This window comes from Vicugna pacos, chromosome 17 (assembly GCF_048564905.1).
Source record: "Vicugna pacos chromosome 17, VicPac4, whole genome shotgun sequence".
Taxonomy (NCBI): domain Eukaryota; kingdom Metazoa; phylum Chordata; class Mammalia; order Artiodactyla; family Camelidae; genus Vicugna; species Vicugna pacos.
Window position 1 is genome coordinate 23464848 of NC_133003.1, and position 17741 is coordinate 23482588.

Sequence of the window (17741 nt, forward strand, 5' to 3'; positions counted from 1 at the left end):
GACCATCTGGTCCCGCCAGGGTGGGGGAGGGGCCACCGTGGCGGTCCCAAGGGGGGCGGGGGAGGGGCGGCGCTCCGGAGACAGCGAGAGCCTGCGGGGTCTAATTGCATCACTTTATTTCACAGACCTCCGCTCTCCGTCTCCCCACCCCCCAAACCTCAGCGCAGGAAGCAAGCTCGATTGAGAAGACTCAGGCCTAATAACCTGAGGCTCTGTGGAGCACCCAGAAGGAGGGGGGAAAGCTGGGAGACCTGAGGATGGAATGGGTGGCCCTCTGCTTTTGGGGGCATTTCTTATCTAAGGCCAGTTGCAACCTGTGGGTAAATGAAGTTCAGAGCTGGCCACACCTAAGCCTGGCAGAGGATCTCCTGCAAGGCCTGGCCCATGAGGTCCCCACCTTCCCAGATGTGGCATGCTATATGGTTGAGAAGGGCAGCATGTGCCTGTGCAAGTGTTGTATGAGAGGCACAGTTTGCGTGTATGCGCGCGCGCGCAATGCATAGCTGCTGGGAGAGTGTGCCTGTCCCTCCAGAAACATGTGGGTGGGCATGTATGTATCCGTGGCCTGAGAGGTGGGGGTAAGGGGTGTGAATGCTCAGCAGGGCAGCCAAAGGAGCAGAGGAGGTGGGAGGTGGGGGAAGGCTGGGCAGAGCAGAGGAAGGAGTGCAGGCCCAGCAGGAACGTCTATAAGGGAAGCTCATCTAATGGATTACCCTCCACCAGATTATGTTCCTTGATTCCTTAATTTTTTTCTCTTGATTTCACCGCTCCAGTCTGTCACTGCAAGAGAAAGAGGAAGAGGAAAAGACAGATAGACCCTAAGAGACAAAAGACAGACAGACACATGTGTTGCGTGTGCATAATGAGCAGGAGCCCTGGAGGGAGAGAGAATGAGAGAGAGCCCAAGGCAGGCAGGTGGCCCCACCGCTATCAGCAGGCCTGGGCCTCATGCTAACCCCTGTAGGAAATCCAGGAGCCCTGTATGCCACTCCTCGGGTTTGTCAAGGTAACAGGGGTGCCCCGCCCCCTCCAGGACCAACACCCGGTGGTTGGGCAGCTGCTTCAGGTGCTCAAAGCTGGTCTGACCCATGGGGTCCTGGTCTCCATATACGATAAGAACAGAGGTCTAGAGAAAAGAAAGGGAGGCAGAGTCAACAGGGACCTGCCATACCAGCCCCAGTCTCCTGGAGATCAGCTCCAGCCCTCCCCATCATGTCAGTCCCTGGGGTCACCTCAGATGAGAGGGAGAGACAAGGTGGCCCATGGCCGGGGTAGAGTGGGGCAGGGGAACAGAGAGGCATGAATTTGTGTCTGCCCAGCACACAGTTTAGCATAAGGCTTGGCACAGTAATCTGCTGATGAGTACACCAAAAGGGCAGAATTTGGTGGTTCAGCTCCCCACAGAAGCCACTCATTGGTTACCCCCTCCCCAGATGAGGAAGAGTCCTGCAATGGACCCTTCCTTGCTCCCGGCAGGGACATCTCAGCCTCCCGCACAGGGGTACCTTCACACCAGCATAGTCAGCAGCGTTGATTTTGTCAGTGCAGATGGGGGCCACTGGCACATAGCCCCGGAGCTGGGAGCCTGGGGCCGTGAGGAAGGGCAGGGAGTACATGCCACTCAACGATGGGCTGATCACAACAGGGGGGCCCAGGGCCAAGGCATCCACCACAGCTGCCAGGAAGCTGCTGGGGGCTAGCTCCCCGATAGGGGCAGGGGCTGCCGCTTCCTTGGAGCGCCCCAGACCTGCAGGGATTCAGGTGTGGGAGAGACAGAGGTGGTGAGTAGGAAAACAGGGGAGAGAGGTTTCCTTCCTCCAGGAAGCCCTCCTAGGTCAATCTCTGGCAGCATGCAATGTACCTGAGTTTATTCCTAAAGCAGCCTAGATCTGTCATATCTGGAGCAAGCTATAAGGCATTTCCCTACATGTTTGTGCCCATCTCCCCCAGCAGTATAGTGTCCTCAAAGAATCAGGCTCTGAAGTCCAACATGGCTGAGTCTAAGGCCCAGTTCTCCACTTACTATGTGACCTTGGTAAAGTCCCCTCAGCCCTCTCTCGGCTGCTCAGTTACCCCATCTGTTAAAAGGAGATAACCAAAGTATCTGCCATTTAAAATTGTGAAAATTAAGTGAGTAAACTGCTTCAGAGACACCTGTCCCAGAACCGGCAGGGTGGATGCCTCCAGGACTGTGGCTGAGGGGCTGGCTCGGCCCACATACCTCCCCTCCAATTAGTCCCTACCTTCTACAGAGAGATTAGTTCAAGGCCTTGGCCTTGAAGTTCAACCCAACCCACTGTCAGAACCAATCCTAACCTGGCCTGGAGGCCCGCCCTTGGACACTGAAAACCATACTGGCCATGGCCAGTGAGGGGAGCAGGTCGGCCATGCTGCCCCTTCCACACTTGGCACCATAGGCTGGGGCCTGCCAGTCGTGTCTGGCAGTCTGGGGCGGACCCTGCCTCTCCAGGATCTAACTTTGAGCTTTGTAGGTGAAATCATGACTGAGGGCTTAGCCACCCACCAGGCCCTGCCCTGTCCACAGAGTGTCAGGAGACTCAGTCTCACTTCTCCACAGAGCCTGTGGTTACGGCTCTTTCAAAATATTTTACTTCCAATTGGCTGAGCACAGATTATGTGTCAGGTACTGGCCACAAATTTACATGGATAATTTCATTCCATTCTCACCAGAGCCAACCCCCAGAATGATTGTGGTTATCTCCCTTTACAGACGAGGAAACAGAGGCTCAGAAACACTGTCTGGGCAACACAGCTGGGCATGTCCAGACCACATTCGGACGAGGACTAGAGAGGCCCGAAGGCCCTTGCAGTGTGCACTGCGTCCTATCAAGCTCAGAGGTCAGCCTGGCTAGGTCATCCCAGTCTCCCAGCTCCCAGCCCTGGGTCCCCTGTGAGGCCCCCACAATCCCTGTCCAGAAGGCTGCCCCAGAGATACCTGGCAGGTCAATGGCCACAGCTCGGTAGCCAGCCTGGGCGAGCCTGTGCAGCGTGCCCAGGTTCTTCCAGGTCTCAGAGGAGAAGCGTATACCATGCAACAGCAGCACGGAGAAGCAGGCAGCCTGCCCACCGCCCGGCCGAGCCTCTCGGAAGAAGAGGTTCTGACCCTGCACCTGGATGGTGCCCTCATGCAGCTCCACGCCCGCCATACCTGCCTCTGTGCTGGTGAAGTGCCTGTAGTTCAAGGCCAGACTGATGAGGAGCCCCGGAACACCCTGCCCCAGGGTGGCACCGGGAAGACTGCCACAGAGAGGGCGGGAGTCCCTCCCGAAGCAACAAGGAGGCCTCTAGGAGGCCCCCAGAACTCTGCAAACACGCTCTAGGGTGAGGAAGACAGAGGTGTTATTTCTGCCTTTGCTACTCACCTAATCGTGCAGCCTTGGGCCTTGGTTTCCTCATCTGAAATTTGGGACATTAAAGCCTACCTCAAGAATTTACCAGTTTAAAAAAAAAAAGGAATCGACAAGTGAGGGTGCCCAATCTTAGAAATAACTCAATACATGGGGCTCCCATTACGATTATTGCTCTCATTGTTATTATCCTTTTCTACGAATGGGGCTAACAAAATAGTACTCAGCTCATAGGCGGCTGATAGGATTGAATGAGGCCGGGCACGTAAAACACTCAGCCTGTGCCTAGCCCGTAGTAAGCATAGTCAATGTTCAATCAACTCTAAGTAGCTGACTATAGCTTATCAACTTCTTCCTCTTCTAGACACTGTTACAGGTCGTGGGTTGGCACCGCAAGCCGGAGAGGGTCGAGGCTGAAGTAAAAAATCTTATTTTCCAGAGGCAGAAACCAGAGCGCTGAGCGGTGAGTGGGGACTTTGGAGTTCCGGCCCGCAAGGGACGCGGGGTGCTCAACACGCTGCCCGCTGGGGCCCAACGCACTGACGCCGCGGTCAAGGGCGCGGTCACCGGCGCCACCACCGCTCGCTCTGTCCCCTCCGAGGACCTCGGTTCTAGCTCGCTGGGTCTGGTAGGGCGCACGCAGAAGGGGTGGGGGCAGACCCGAGAAAAGGGACCTGGGGAGCCGATATGGGAAGGGCAGAAACTTGGGATAGGTGGGGGCGGGCTCTAGCTGGAGAGAGGAAGAGAGGGTCGGGGGCGCGGGGCAGGTACCTGGGGAGCTGCGTGGGCTTGCGCGGACAGGAGGCCGGCGAGGGGAGGCGGCGACTGGGGCCCGGGGCAGGGAAGCAGAGAAGGGGCTGGAGCGGGGATGTGGCCCTCCGGAGGGCGGGGACCGAGCCGTGCCCCGGCTCCGAGACTCCCTCTTGTGGTCACATGCCGTCGCAGGGCCGGTGGGTGCTGCTGCGCCCATCTTTTCACAGCGGCCCCACGTGCTCCCAGCACTGCGCTGGGTCGCGCCTGAGACCCTCAGCGACCTGCCCCACATGCACATGGTGTGGCTTGAGAAAGAAGGTTCCTTTGTGGTCTCATCCCTGTTGCTCTCAGCACCCTTTCTCCCTATCCTCCTCAATCTCAGCCTGGGCTGCCCTGGCCCGGAGTTGTGAGCCTGGCACGCAGTTGAGGCCCGACAGGTTTGAGTGAGAAGTTTTGCCGATGTCCAGCCTTGATCTTTTTCCCAACGCCTCCGAGCTAATTTCCTTGCCTGTAGAATCGGTGTGATGTTGCCTGCCTCAAAGAGTGCTAATAAGAAGTGAGCCCTGTAGGTTCCCTGCAGCCTCCCTGTGCGGGGCCTCGCAGCACAGGCCAGAGGAAGACCAAATATTGGTCATATGTCGCCAAGGATAGGTGACCTATAGGGACGTGAAGGAGCCTAGAGGCCACCCCGGGTTTTGACCGAACGCGTGCCACCTGTGTATTTTGTAGGAGTCAGGGCAGTGGTTGGGTTCAGACCTGGGGCTGCTGCGTAATGGTACTAATATCTGGCAGTTATGCAGCGAGACCTCCGCGCCGGACACTGTTCTAAGGTTTGACAGGCCCCTAAGTCCTTAATACAACCCTCCGTGGTGGTGACAACCCTATATGGTCCTCTTAAGATAACCGTTATCCTAAACTCAACTGTACAGAACAGAAACTGAGCATGGGTGGAGCCTGGTGGGAAGAAGCTGGGTGGTTCTTCCCCGAAAGCAATCTGGAAAATCTAGACTGAGGGGCCAGGACTGTGTGCTGTGTTGGGGCGCCACCCCCAGTCCCCTCTCCAAGGCGGCTACAAGGCGCGGACCCTACGACTGCGGACTGCGCAAGCGCGCCTCAGTGGCCGCGCTCTCCGCCTGCCGGTAGCCTTCCGCAGAGCTGCGCAGGCAGCGCACTGGTCGCCGCGCTGTCTGGGGCTGTTTGCGCCTGTGCTGAGCCCGCCCCGCGGTGGCCGAACCGGTCGATCATCCCAGTCGGCCGGGTGAGTGTCCCCGGGGAGTGAGGCCAGCAGGGTGCCCGGGGCGGGCCGCCCTTACCCCGCCCCATGTCCTGGCGCCTTGGGGTAGAGTCCTGCTGGAGGGGCCGCGCCTGGACAGCGGGTCTGCGTATGTTCGTGTGATGTGTGTGTGTGTGCGCGCGCGCGTGTGTGGTGTGTGTGTGTGTGTGTGTGTGTGCGCGCACGCCCGCGAACGTTTGTCGGCGTGTGTTCTTGGGGGTCTGGGTGTACGTGTGTGTCAGTGTATTGTGTGTTAGTGTTTCTCTGTGCCTGCGTTGGGAGAGTGTGTGGGTCTGTCTGCCCGCTGGTGTCTGTGTCTGTCTACTGTGTGTATTTCTGTGTGAGTGTGATTTTAAGGGTCTATTTCTACCTGAGAGTCTGTGTGTGTATTTCTGAGGGTCTGTGTTTGCGGGGTCCATCTGTCTGCCTGTGCATCTGTTTCTTGTGAGCATGTGTAGTTTTAGGGTTGTGTGTATGACTGTGTGCTTGAAATATGAGGGTCTGCAAATGATTTTGAAAGCGTGTGTCTATCTGTATCTGACTGTGTGTGATTTTTGAGGGTGTGTATTTCCAAGTATCGATTGCACACAGGCCCGCGCGTGTGCAAGGAAGCTGCGTGTACGTGCAGGGAATTGATTGTATAAATGAAGTGTTTGGGGACAAGACTCAATGTTTGTGTGTACACCTATGTGTCATTGTCAACGTGGATGCCAAGCACCTAACGCAGGTACAGCTCCCCCCTCCCCCCGTATCTGTAGAGTATATTGTCTAGTGTGCCAGCTGCCTGGGTTACCAGAGCAACAAATCCCGTCCCTCTCTTCCTGGAGAGAAGCCCCAGTGCCCCAGGACCACCACGAGGAGAGGTTCAGCGTGTGTGCTTGGCCTGGTGGGAACCTAGGGTGACACCAGTTGGAGGCTTGCATGCGAGTCTGGCTGGTTACAGTCAGAAAGAAGAGAGGAGCCCGCTCTTCCTCCACCCAGCTGCTGGGTTTCCATTAGCCCTAGTCGGCCTGCCACTGCCCACTCACCACCTAACCCTGACTCCTGGGGGTGGGGCTTGGGAAACATCCCCAAAGCTTCTGGGAGAGGTGGTAGGGCATAGGCGATTCCCCAGCTCCCAGTTGGCACTTATTAAAGATGTGTTTACTGGAATCTGGGAACAAGGCAGGCCCGCTCATCCTAGACCCAAGACATGATGACCCAACAGCCCCCATCAAGTTCACTGTATTATTGAAATCTCACAGGAAGCTTGGGAAGGCAGCCATGAAGTTGTCACCCCCGTTTTATTGACAAACTGAAGGCACATAGCCAGAAATTGAAAGAGCAGAATCTCAAAGGCAGGGCTAACTGCTCTGCCTGGGTCCTGGATCCTGAGGTCTGTCTTCTGAGCTGGCAAAGGATCCAGACTGGAGGAGCCCACGAAGCAGGTCATTTGGCATGAAGCTCGGGGGTGGGATGCATTCGTCTCTCCAGCCTCCATGCTGCCCTTTCTGTTTCTAGGTGGGCCATGCTCCTCCCTAGCCTCACACCCCCTCGTGCCTAGGCACTTCCTCCATCAAGGATATTCTCCATAATCTGCCCTCCCACTTAATATTAGCTGGGGTAGAGTATTAGATATTCCCTTCAATTATAAAACACATTCTGATTTTAGCATTGTTATATGCAGTGTGATAAAAAGAACCATTTCCAAACATGCTTTTACCTTTTACTGCCTTTCACCTTTAATAACCCTACCAACTCCCATCCCACTAGCAAGGCTCCCGTTCATCCATCACCTCCCAGCTCAGGTTTCCATCTTGGCAAACCAAGTGTGGCCTGGTGGTTAGGAAGCCAGACCTGGGCTCAAGTCCCAGTTCCCCTACTGGCTACTCTGCACGTTGGGCAAGAGAATTTACCTCTCTGAACTTCAGTTTCCTCATTTGTTGGAGGACTATAGTCATATCTGCTCCACAGCATTCTTAATTGGATTCATGAGGCATTACATGTGAAGGGCCAAGGACAGAGCCTGGTTGTCAGAAGCTCTTGATGAGTGGAAGTGGTTTCAGCTGGCACAAGGATAATGGTGGGCACCGATGCTAGGGGGACATCTCAGATGCTCCTCATGCTGTGGGGTATCTGAGCCCTTGCCCTGGCATGTGGAGTAGTGGGTGTGAACCCTCAGACCCTTGCCCAGAGCAGGAGAAAGGGCAAGGGCTGAGCTTTTCCTCTCCGGGGACTTCTGGGTGGGGTTTGAGGAAGAGTTCAGGGGGCCTTGTGGATCTCAGCCCTACCCTCTTCTCCCTCTCCTCTCCTCCTACAGACTGGTTCAGACCTCCATGAGCCGGTCCCAGGTAGCCCTGCTGGGCCTGGGCCTGCTGCTCATGCTGCTACTATACATGGGACTGCCAGGACCCCCTGACCAGACCTCCTGGCTCTGGAGAGATCCCAATGTCACGATCCTGGCTGGTTTCACCCCTGGCAACGCCCCCATTTTTTACCGCGAGGTGATCCCATTCCACCGGGCCCGCAGGTGGGTGCTGACCCCAGGGCATAGTGCCAGGACTAGGCCCAAGGGGAGTCCCTTTGTGGAACCCGCAGCTTAATTCAGGGTGCTCAGGGCCTGGGAAGGCGGGCTGTGGGAGAAGCCTAGGACGAAAGAACCGTGGGCCACTCCCAGACCCCCAGAACACACATTCCCCTGTGTGCCTACCCACAGGTTGGATGTGGTACTGCTCCACGGAAAGGCCTTTAACTCCTACACATGGGAAAAGCTGGGCACGCTGCAGCTGCTGGCACAGAGGGGCTACCGGGCCGTGGCCCTTGACCTCCCAGGTGAGAGCCCCTACCCCTGGGTCTACGGGGGCAGTTTCCTAGAGGGGACAACTGGAGGAGTAGGAGAGCCCTAAGGTGTGACTGGGGAGCATCTAGACCCCAATATCTGGACAGGCAGTGGCAGATTGCAAGGCAAGGTGGCAACACAAAAAGGTCTGTGTTTTTATTTTCTACCTTGAAGACAGCAGTGTGGTTGGTTGCATGTCCCAGAGCGGTTAGAAGCATGACCCTCCTCACAAGTGATTGCCTGGGGAGATCTCACTGGACTTTTCCATGACAAACTAGGCAGCTTTTTGTTTTTTTTTCAGCTATACAAATGATTTATGCTATTTTTTTTTTAATTTTGGGCAGGGGTAATCAGGTTTACTTATTTATTTATTTTTATCGGAGGGACTGGGGATTGAACCCAGGACCTTGTACATGCTAAGCACGCACTCTGCCAATGAGCTGTATCCTCCCCACTTGCTATTATTCTTGTCATTAAAAAATCAAACAGGAGTGATGCCCTCAGAGGCCCATGCCATGTTTCTCTCCCTCTTACCTCTCTAAGGAGTCTGGGGGTGCCAGCCCCTCTTGGGGCGTTTCCATACCTAGAGACACAGACTATATGCAGGGTTGTGTGTGTGGACGGCTATAAACATGACAGGGGTCCTGCCTGCTTAGCCAGTCTATCTGCAGCCTGGGTCTCTCCTCCTCTACCATGTCTCAGGGATCATGCTAGGTACTCTGACCCTCCCTCGCCGTAGTGTGAGCCACCAGAGGGATGGAGCAGTTTTATCTGGCCATTCCTCTCTTGGTGGCTGATTTAGCTTTTAGTGTCAGTTGAAATGCTTGAGTAAGGAAGCCAAAGCATCTTTGGATGTGCTTCTCTGAGCATGTGGGCAATAATTTCTGTAGGGTAGCCATCAAGGACAACTGATGGGTCAAAGGACATATTTTTAAAAATTTTTTATCTTTAAAATAAATATTTATAATCTATCTTACTCTCCAAAAAATGCTATATGGAATTATCCTCCAATTAGTCATGTATGACTGTGCGCATTTCCCCACATCTTCCCTAACACTTCATATTATCAGTCTTTTTAGTTTTGCCAATATAATGAATGAAAGATGTTTTTTCTAGCAGGCCTATCACATTACAGAAAAAAAAAATAGCTCTGGGAAGTCTGGGGTAGCAGGTGCTATGTGCCAGTGTCCCCCATCTCTTTTCCCTACCGTGGTGGGCAAGAAGGCCTGAATTCCTTCCCAGCCCCCCTCAGCGGATGCCTTCTGCTGTTCCCAGGTTTTGGGAACTCAGCACCTTCAAAGGAGGCAGGTACAGAGGCAGGGAGGGCAGAGCTGCTGGAGCGAGTGCTGCAGGACCTGGAGGTGAAGAATGCCGTGTTGGTGAGCCCTTCGCTGAGTGGCCGCTATGCTCTGCCATTCCTGATGAGAGGCCACCACCAGCTGCAGGGATTCGTGCCCATTGCACCCACCTCCACCCAGAACTACACCCAGGAACAATTCTGGGCTGTGAAGGTACTGGGAGGAGGGTTTCCAAAGGGTCTCCTGGCTCCCTGTCCCTGGCTCGAATCATGGTGGGGAAAGGATTCAGGTCTTACCTGGAGGACACATGGCCCCATTCCTGATCTGGATGGAAGAAATGGGGTGTTTGGGGAAGATTTCCTAAGGAGGTGGCTTCAGGGTCAGTCCTCATCAGACCCCAGGATCACAGCCCCTTACCTTGCTCTGCAGACCCCAACTCTCATCCTGTATGGGGAGCTGGACCACATCCTGGCGCGGGAGTCACTGCGGCAGCTCCGCCACCTGCCTAACCACTCAGTGGTGAAGCTGCGTGACGCAGGCCATGCCTGCTACCTTCACAAGCCGCAAGACTTCCACCTCGCCCTCCTTGCCTTCCTTGACCACCTGCCTTGAGCTCACCCACTGTCCAGGCCCCCTAGGCCTGGCCTGAGTTTGAAGGGTCAGACCAGTCCCCCCCCAGGGAGGCAGCCCCTGGGATTGGAGGGCAGAGGCCAGAGGACTGGACCCTGTCAGGACCTCTCATTTCATCTCAGAGACACAATAAAAAAAAGCATTTTTGTCATGCCTTGGGAGTGACAGGTCCTGTTTCCTGGCTTTGCTGCAATTGTGGTGGGAGTTGGAGGCAACTCTGGATTGCTTCAAGGCTGGGAGATTGAGGGAGGGCTCCAGAGCCTGGGAAGGCTTAGGACATGGGCTGCTTCATAGCCGGCTGCCCTCACCACTCTATGACTCAGTTTCCTCATCTGTAAAATGGGCATGATGGTAACACCTAGCTCAGAGAATGGTTTTAGGATTGCGTGAATCTGGGTAAGCAAAGCACTTGGCCACACAGTGCTGGGGTGTGGGGGTTGGGGTCAGGGAGATGGGGACATTAGTATTGCTGAATGACCACTGGGTTTGGTGGGAAATCCAGGGTCTGGCAGCTGAGCTGACTGAGAGTCAGGAATGCAGGACCTACTGCTGAAGGGAACAGGATGTTTAGAGATGGGGCTGGGGAATGTGGTTTAACAAGTAACGGTGCTAGTGCTAGGGAGAGGGAAACTCTTCTTGAGTTCTTGCCAGCTGGGCTAACAGTAAAATTGACACAAACAGATTAACAGGAGAAAAAGAGACAAATTTTTAATCATGCCCATGGAGGTCTCATTGGACCTAAGAAGTGGCCAAAGCAGGCAGCTTTTCTTACTTTTCAGACAAAGAATATATTTGTGAGGACTTGACAAAACAAAGAAACTTATGTTTTAGATGCTCAATTAATGAAGAATCTAGACAGAGTTTGGGCTTGGGGGTAGTACATTAAAGAAGTAACAAGGTTTGTTTATACAGGCCTCTTGGCCTAAATTCTCTATTTCTGGCAATAAGGATGTCCTACCTCCACATGCAGGAGTGTACCTTTCACCTGACAGATTTATTTCTTGCTTTCAAGGAGACAGAAAAGAGGGTCAGAATGTCCCTTTGCATTGGACATTTCTTAAGTAACTTTAATGCAAAATAATCAATATGCCAGTGAGGCAAAGTTTGGGGCAACCTACCCTGGGCCCCAACAATAGCATTGTTAGTGAACCAGCAAGTCTGCTTGCCTCTGGGAATGTGTGGGACAGCAGCCAAGGCTTAAACCCCAGGAGGTTTGGAATGGACTCTTACCCTAGCCTCCCAGCCTGCCTCCTCCGTACCCAGAGGTCGAAGTCTTCAACCCTGACCCTCCCCAAGCTGATTCAACCCCAGAAGCAAAGGGCAGAACCCACTGAGAGTACAAAGGACAGCCAGACACACAAATGGTCAGCTACAACTGTGTGCAGTCTGTGGGTGGCCAGTGGAACTACCTGTGCCTCTTTATCCTTCCTCTCTGGTGGCCGCAGAAGAACCAGGGAGCCTGGCACAGGGTCAGCCAAGAATGTGCCATATGTATGCTTTTGTATACAAAAGCCTTTCATTCTGCCATATAGTGTCACGATGACATCCTCTCACCGTGACATCCTCTGTCACATCCAACCCCCATTTCTCAGACTGTCATGCACAATCATACCCACTGATACACACTGTTAGATTTGCCCACACAGCAGCACAATCACACGAGCGAGCACACATGCGCCTGTCCGTCCATTTATCCTTCATTCCTGGCACGTTGTCTGAGCGTCTGCTCTGTGTCCTACCAGGGACAGAATCTTGGGGGTACATGGACCAACCTCCTGGAGCTCACAGTCTGTAAGAACAGATATTAACCAATAAACTCTCCACACAGGAGGCCGAGGAGTCAGGGAGGCCTTCCCTGAGGAGCTGAGGCGTGAAGAAGGGAGAAGTCGAAGAGTCGCGGGAGGGGGTTGGAGGGCAGGCAGGGGCCAGCTTTGGAAGGACTTTGCAAGGCTGTACCCTGAGAGCGAGGGGGCGCCCAAGGAGTCAGCTGCGACGCTTAGGGTCAGTGCCCGCCCTCCTCCTCTCTGGCCCAATCGGGAGGTTGCAGGAGGTGGCGCCTGCTGCCCAGGGCCAAGGGCGGGGCCTGGAGGGGGCGTATCCTGTTGGGCGGGACAGGGCCTGCGGGGGCGGGGCCAGCCTGGAGTCGCAGTCGGCCGCGGGGTGGAGCTGGCGGCGGAGGCAGCTTCCCCGGGGCGTGCTCCTGAATTCGAGACTTGGGTAACTGGCGGAGGCTGGATCCTAGGGTGGGCGTAGAGATCCAAGACGACTGGGCCTTAGGGACTGGGACGGCCCTTACTCTCAGTCTTCGGTCCCGCCCAGTAGTCTGGATTCGGCCACGTGGTGGGCGGACCGGGGCGGTTCTGAACCTGAGACCTCGCTAGACCCTGAGTCTCGCCCAGAGTTCAGGGCGGGCGCTGAGAGGCGAGCGCGGACCCAAGACCAGCAGAGAGCGAGGTGGGGAGCCCTGGAGACGGGTAGAGGGATTCGGGGACTCCTTGACATGAAATCCGGGCAATTGGGAGAAATTTTTTTAGGAGGGCGGGGGAGTCAGTGTCTGGGTTCAAACCTGGCTCAGCTACTCCCTATCTGTCCCTGAACCTCTCAGCTTTTTCCTCTGTAATGTAGGCATTCAGAGGCACGAACTTCATGGGGCTCTTTGGGGGAGTAAATACGGAAATGTGTTGAAAGAGGCCAGCACAGCGCCTGACACAGAATGAGGGCTCTGTAACTGGGGGCTCCGAAACATGGTGTGCTCTCCCTGTGGGACGTCCGGGGAACCCCCGCCCGGGAAGGGGCTGCGTGCAGGAGTCCACCGGCCCCAGCGGCCCAGAGGGGTAGGTAGTCATTCACTTTGCCCCCAGCTCACGGTGGCAGGGCAGCGCCATGGCCAGCAAGGGTCGCGAGGGCGAGCACCCATCCGTGACGCTCTTCCGTCAGTACCTGCGCATCCGCACCGTCCAGCCCGAGCCCGACTATGGTGAGAACGCGGCGGTTCCAGGCCCTGCAGTGGGGCTTCGGGGGCTGGGACTGTGCCCTAAACCAGGCTCCAACCGCTGTCACCCAGCTGAGCCCAGTCTGCTGCCTCAAATGGCATCTCCACCCCTGTAGCAATCCACCCTAGATTGCTCAGCAGTCCCTCCAGGCTGTGGAGGGACAATTTCTCCAGAGGTTGTCCTGCTCCAAAAGTTACTCCTAGCTGTTAAATAAGGAACAACTTCACCTGACTCCCCAGGACTTGGGGTGGGGGAGGGGAGGATGGGGCAGCCACAAGGGAAAAAGAGGCCCCAGAAGCCCTTAGGGAATCAAGTTTGGTGGCTGGGAACTGTGTACACGGGCCCAGTCCAAATCCTTGATGTGTGATTTACTATCTGGGAGACGGTGGGTGAGCCTCATGTCTCTGCCCCTGTTGCCCCATCTTTAATTAAGGAAGATAACGTTGACACCTGCTTCTCACCCTGACTTCCCACCTGGCCTTCTACAAAGGGTTACTGACTGGCCAGATGTGTCTTCTTCCTTGGGGACAGAAATGCAGGTGTCTCTGGAAGGATGTAGAATTGCATTGAGGTGGGGATCTGCTCCCCATCTCTGGATGTACCCCCAGCTTTGCCTGGGCCGGTGGGAGGTGTAGGGAGGCAGAAACAGCAGCAAAACTCTCTGTGTCCCCAGGGGCTGCCATGGCCTTCCTTGAGGAGAGAGCCCGTCAGCTGGGCCTGGGCTGTCAGAAAGTGGAGGTGAGCCCGTGGCCTTGCCTGGGGAGGGGAGGTGGGCCTGGGGCAGCTCCTCAGCCTGCACTGACTAACTCTCCTCCTGGCCTTCTCCAGGTGGCACCTGGCCGTGTGGTGACTGTGCTGACCTGGCCAGGCACCAACCCCAGACTCTCCTCTCTGTTGCTCAACTCCCACATGGATGTGGTGCCTGTCTTCAAGGTGTGGGGGTTGTCCTTGGGGACAGAGATGCTGCAGACCCCCCGTTTGACCGCAGGGAGACCACAGTGCTGGACCTGGCACTGACTCTCGATCTCATACACACTACTCCACTCTAGCAGCCTCTGCCCAGTAGCCATTCCATGCCAGGGGTTGGGTGGGCATGGGAGGGTGGTGGGAGTGGGAGACAGAGATGAGGGATGGCTGTCAGCTGCCCTCTTCAGCCTTCTTTTGTCCCTTTCATCACCCCAACCCTCTGGTGGTGTGGGCTCCTGGGGCACCTGCTCATAGGGCAGAGTGGATTAATGACTACATTTGGGGCTTGGGTCCCTCTTCCTGCCTCTGCCTCCAGGAACATTGGAGTCATGACCCCTTTGAAGCCTTCAAGGATGCTGATGGCTACATCTATGGCAGGGGTACCCAGGATATGAAGTGTGTCAGCATCCAGTGAGTCCTTGTTCCCAGTGTCCCCACTGGCTCATTGGATTGAGCCCAGACCCAGGTGTTTGGAAAACCTCAAAGCCAAGGAACATCTTGACCCCTTCTCATGGGCAGGAATTACTGCTATGACCATTGCACAGATGGGGAGATAAGGACAGGGACTTTCTGGAATCACCTGCTGGGCTGTAGCAGAGCAGGGCTCAGGGCTCTAGCCTGCCCACTGAAGCATCTGGTGGCTCTCTACAGCACCTGGCTCACACCCTCTCACTACCCCTCAGGTACCTGGAGGCTGTGAGGAGGCTAAAGGATGAGGGCCACCATTTCCCCAGAACCATCCATATGACCTTTGTGCCAGGTAGGAGTGGCTTGGGGAGGTGCTCCTTCTAGAGCAGGGAGAGTGTGTTGTGGGCAGCCCCCTCGTCTCACATTCCTGCTGCTTTTACAGATGAGGAGACTGGGGGTCACCAAGGCATGGAGCTGTTTGTAAAGCGGCCTGAGTTCCAGGCCCTGAGGGCTGGCTTTGCCCTGGATGAGGGTGAGCAGGGTGGCAGGCTGCTGAGTGGCCAGCAGGTGATAGGGAGGCTGCTAATGGGGGCTGGGCCACTCCACCCTCTGAACCCCCTTTCCCTCCTCAGGCCTGGCCAACCCCACTGACGCCTTCACCGTCTTTTACAGTGAGCGGAGTCCCTGGTGTGAGTATATGCTTGGAGGGAGGGGGTCCCTATGCAGGTGGCAGACTGGGCTGGAAGGAGCAGGGGGCTGCCAAGGGTTCCCCAGCAAGTCAGGGCCTGAGTAGGCCTTGAACCCAGGGCCTCTGCCTCCCAGCCCCCATCCTACCTGGGCATCTCCTTCCTGAGCTTCTGAGGGGAGGCTCTAACTTCAGGCAGAAACCAGCTCTACACCATGTATTCTGAGGGGGAGAGAGCCCTGCCAGAGGAGCTGGGAATGAGGGGAAGGCCCTGGGCCCACCCAGGGCTGGTTGCTTTCCCAGCCCCTCCCGTGCTGAGGACATCCCCTTGTTCCTACCTCTCCCAGGGGTGCGGGTCACAAGCACTGGGAAGCCAGGCCACGGCTCGCGCTTCATCGAGGACACAGCAGCAGAGAAGCTGGTGCGGGGCGCATGGGGAGGGAGTTGGGGAGTTCCCAAGGCTCTGTCCTGGGGCTACTAACCTCACACACATCTAACCTCACACTCTCCTAGCACAAGGTTGTGAGCTCCATCCTGGCTTTTCGGGAGAAAGAGAGGCAGAGGTAAGGCAGCCTGGGAAACGGCGCAGGGCTCTGGGACGCTGTGCAGGGGAGGACGGAGGCTGAGCCACCTTTTAATCTGTTCTTCCTCCTTGCTGCTGCTGCCACCCTGCCCCCAGGCTGCAGTCAAACCCTCAACTGAAGGAGGGGACTGTGACTTCTGTGAACCTGACGAAGGTAGAAGGCGGTGTGGCCTATAATGTGGTACCTGCCACTATGAGCGCCAGCTTTGACTTCCGCGTGGCACCAGATGTGGATCTGAAGGTGCCACCTCTGCCGGGGTCAGAAGGGGGTCTGGGTCCTCAACCTGTCCTACAGGCTCAGGGAGAGCCTGAGGGGTCAGGTCATCTCCCTTCTCGTAGGCTTTCGAGGAGCAGCTGCAGGGCTGGTGCCAGGCAGCTGGTGAGGGCGTCACCTTGGAGTTCGCTCAGGTATGGACTGAGGACCTATGATGGAGGACTCACGGGAGCTGGGGAGATGGTCTGCCGAGTGTGTCACTGCATCAGTGTTTGCTGGCGGTGTTTGCGTACATCCAGGCATTTATTTGGCTGCAAGACGTCTTATTCACCAACAAACATTGGTTGTGGGGGCCACTGTTGTGTGCTGGGGAATAAATTCTAGGGAGTAAAATTAGAGCAGAGTTCTTGCCCTCATAGAACTTACAATATGAAGGGAAGACTTAGACATGAATCAAATAGTTATATATTATTTGTACATCTAAGTATGAACACCATGGTCCAGGAAAGGCTGGGACCTTATACTGTGAGAACCAGTAACTGGAGGATGTGACCAGTCTGAGATGTCTGGGAGCACCATCTTGAGGAAGGGACACTTGGGCTAGGATCTGAAGGAAGGATGGACAGGAAATAAAGAGAATGGAGGGGAAGGCCCCAGACCTGCAGCCTTTGAGGGACTGAAAGAGGGTCTCTTGCTGGACTGGCCAGCTGGATATCTGGGTACGTGGGTGGATGTGTGCCCTGCGACAGGGCAAGATGCCAGGCCCTGCCCTGACCCTGCCATCCTTCTCCCCACAGAAGTGGACAGACTTCCAAGTGACATCTATTGATGACTCAGACCCCTGGTGGGCAGCATTTAGTGGGGTCTGCAAGGACATGTGAGCATACCGGCCAGCCCTTCTCTCCCCTTCTACCTTCCTTTGCCCCTTCAGTCCTTCCCTCACCCTCTCCCCTCTGCCTCCACCTTCACCAGGCTCTCTCTGCAGGAACCTCACTCTGGAGCCAGAGATCTTCCCTGCCTCCACCGATAGCCGCTATCTTCGCGCAGTAAGCCTCTTGCAGTAGGGTGGGCAGTGGGGTGGTCCTGGGCACTGGCCTTCCCCTTAATGGCTCCTCCTTGCCCCCTGCAGGCGGGGGTCCCAGCTCTGGGCTTCTCACCCATGAACCGCACACCTGTGCTGCTCCACGACCATGATGAGCGGCTGCATGAGGCCGTGTTCCTCCGCGGGGTTGACATATACACTCGGCTCCTGCCTGCCCTGGCCAGTGTGCCCGCCCTGCCCAGTGATGGCTGAGCCCCACACTCTAACTTCCACCCTTGGCCAATGCCATGGACCCCTTTTCTCTCCTGCCCAACAATAAAGTCTATGTGGACAGGGTCACTTCTGAAGTATTTAACAGCAAGGATGTTCATGGAGCAGGAGTTCAAAGATTTAACTGTTAACACCTACTTCAGACATGGGGGCCACACACCATGGGGGGCACCTGTTGCCCCAGCATAATTAACACCAACTCGTCCCAAGAACTCGGGGGACCATACAACCCAGAGCAGTGGATGCTAGCCAGGCACACTAGGAAGCTAGAACTCCTCAGGCCAGAGTGCAGAATTCTTCCGCAGGGTCCCTCCCCTTTCTTTTCATAGGCTTCAAGACCTGACAGGGATGCTGGGATTTCTCCCTTTCCTCACCACTCTGCCCAGTCCAGCAAGTCATGTGCCCGTGTCCCTAAGGCACCCAACCACTCCTCATTTACC

The 17741-nt window shown here is 55.8% G+C and overlaps 3 protein-coding genes across 10 annotated transcripts; 2 read left to right on the forward strand and 1 right to left on the reverse strand.

Moving 5' to 3' along the window:
- Window positions 1-99: 99 nt before the first annotated feature.
- ABHD14B (abhydrolase domain containing 14B) lies at window positions 100-4262 on the reverse strand. Of its 2 annotated transcripts, none has more exons than XM_072941397.1 (4): window positions 4140-4262; window positions 2957-3192; window positions 1506-1747; window positions 100-1126 (listed from the first exon to the last, which is right to left on the reverse strand). In XM_072941397.1, exons 2-4 carry the CDS (start codon window positions 3165-3167, stop codon window positions 947-949), a joined length of 633 nt encoding a protein of 210 aa, XP_072797498.1. In that variant the 5' UTR covers window positions 3168-3192; window positions 4140-4262; the 3' UTR covers window positions 100-946. The 2 variants fall into 2 exon arrangements, with proteins under 2 accessions (XP_072797498.1, XP_072797497.1); XM_072941396.1 differs by having other exon boundaries at window positions 2957-3337; window positions 4140-4250.
- Window positions 3463-10299, forward strand: ABHD14A (abhydrolase domain containing 14A). Of its 5 annotated transcripts, none has more exons than XM_072941393.1 (6): window positions 5249-5379; window positions 6639-6821; window positions 7694-7903; window positions 8090-8205; window positions 9488-9723; window positions 9940-10299. In XM_072941393.1, the coding sequence occupies exons 3-6, from the start codon at window positions 7710-7712 to the stop codon at window positions 10120-10122; spliced, it is 729 nt and encodes a 242-aa protein (XP_072797494.1). In that variant the 5' UTR covers window positions 5249-5379; window positions 6639-6821; window positions 7694-7709; the 3' UTR covers window positions 10123-10299. The 5 variants fall into 5 exon arrangements, with proteins under 5 accessions (XP_006196431.1, XP_015091228.1, XP_072797494.1 ...); XM_072941392.1 differs by lacking the exon at window positions 5249-5379 and adding an exon at window positions 5409-6121; XM_006196369.4 differs by lacking the exons at window positions 5249-5379; window positions 6639-6821 and adding an exon at window positions 3463-3831.
- Window positions 10300-12227: 1928 nt separating this feature from the next.
- Window positions 12228-17381, forward strand: ACY1 (aminoacylase 1). Of its 3 annotated transcripts, none has more exons than XM_015235705.3 (15): window positions 12228-12357; window positions 13002-13117; window positions 13807-13871; window positions 13962-14066; window positions 14416-14510; window positions 14783-14859; window positions 14950-15039; window positions 15140-15196; window positions 15540-15613; window positions 15706-15755; window positions 15872-16016; window positions 16115-16183; window positions 16787-16866; window positions 16975-17035; window positions 17119-17381. In XM_015235705.3, the coding sequence occupies exons 2-15, from the start codon at window positions 13024-13026 to the stop codon at window positions 17281-17283; spliced, it is 1227 nt and encodes a 408-aa protein (XP_015091191.2). In that variant the 5' UTR covers window positions 12228-12357; window positions 13002-13023; the 3' UTR covers window positions 17284-17381. The 3 variants fall into 3 exon arrangements, with proteins under 3 accessions (XP_015091191.2, XP_072797491.1, XP_006196432.2); XM_072941390.1 differs by having other exon boundaries at window positions 12253-12357; window positions 16962-17035; window positions 17119-17260; XM_006196370.4 differs by lacking the exon at window positions 12228-12357 and adding an exon at window positions 12364-12594.
- Window positions 17382-17741: the final 360 nt, after the last annotated feature.

Excerpts from the sequence above, each read along its gene's own strand:
- ABHD14B (XM_072941397.1), bottom strand. The coding sequence starts at position 3,167 with ATGGCGGGCGTGGAGCTGCATGAGGGCACCATCCAGGTGCAGGGTCAG. Across the intron at positions 1,748-2,956 it reads TGTGGCCATTGACCTGCCAG|GTCTGGGGCGCTCCAAGGAA; the intron begins GTATCTCTGGGG and ends GAATCCCTGCAG. Across the intron at positions 1,127-1,505 it reads CTGACTATGCTGGTGTGAAG|ACCTCTGTTCTTATCGTATA; the intron begins GTACCCCTGTGC and ends TCTTTTCTCTAG.
- ABHD14A (XM_006196369.4), top strand. The coding sequence starts at position 7,710 with ATGAGCCGGTCCCAGGTAGCCCTGCTGGGCCTGGGCCTGCTGCTCATG. Across the intron at positions 7,904-8,089 it reads CCATTCCACCGGGCCCGCAG|GTTGGATGTGGTACTGCTCC; the intron begins GTGGGTGCTGAC and ends GCCTACCCACAG. Across the intron at positions 8,206-9,487 it reads CGTGGCCCTTGACCTCCCAG|GTTTTGGGAACTCAGCACCT; the intron begins GTGAGAGCCCCT and ends TGCTGTTCCCAG.
- ACY1 (XM_015235705.3), top strand. The coding sequence starts at position 13,024 with ATGGCCAGCAAGGGTCGCGAGGGCGAGCACCCATCCGTGACGCTCTTC. Across the intron at positions 13,118-13,806 it reads CCAGCCCGAGCCCGACTATG|GGGCTGCCATGGCCTTCCTT; the intron begins GTGAGAACGCGG and ends CTGTGTCCCCAG. Across the intron at positions 16,867-16,974 it reads AGTGGGGTCTGCAAGGACAT|GAACCTCACTCTGGAGCCAG; the intron begins GTGAGCATACCG and ends CTCTCTCTGCAG.